General features: G+C 45.2%; 1 pseudogene across 1 annotated transcript in view; it reads right to left on the reverse strand.

The window, feature by feature from the left end:
- TEOVI_000451400:pseudogene overlaps window positions 1-229 on the reverse strand; it is a 756-nt pseudogene extending 527 nt beyond the window's left edge. The window contains exon 1 of the mRNA in view: window positions 2-229. Within this exon, the coding sequence occupies window positions 2-229 (228 nt within the window). The remainder of the gene's footprint in view (window position 1) is intronic.
- Window positions 230-263: the final 34 nt, after the last annotated feature.

Raw genomic sequence — 263 nt, forward strand, 5'->3', positions numbered from 1 at the left:
CAACCCCCGGGTAGTCTTTCACCGTTTGTATTGTGCGCAGCTTATCATACAATTGTTTTCCTAGTTGGAGGTGTTTCTCCAATATGCCCTCTGGGCGCAAACCCAATACCCATGATGCGAAGTTTTTACACGCCTTTGCATGTACTGGTCCCGGCGACGTCGGTAGTGGAAACACGAACTGATACGACCATAACAGTTGTTCAGGCTTCCTTCCCTGGAGATATTCCATCACTCCATCAAATGTGTTAATTTTTTATATTCTT

Source organism: Trypanosoma equiperdum (assembly GCF_001457755.1).
Source record: "Trypanosoma equiperdum strain OVI genome assembly, contig: ctg_913, whole genome shotgun sequence".
Taxonomy (NCBI): Eukaryota; Euglenozoa; class Kinetoplastea; order Trypanosomatida; family Trypanosomatidae; genus Trypanosoma; species Trypanosoma equiperdum.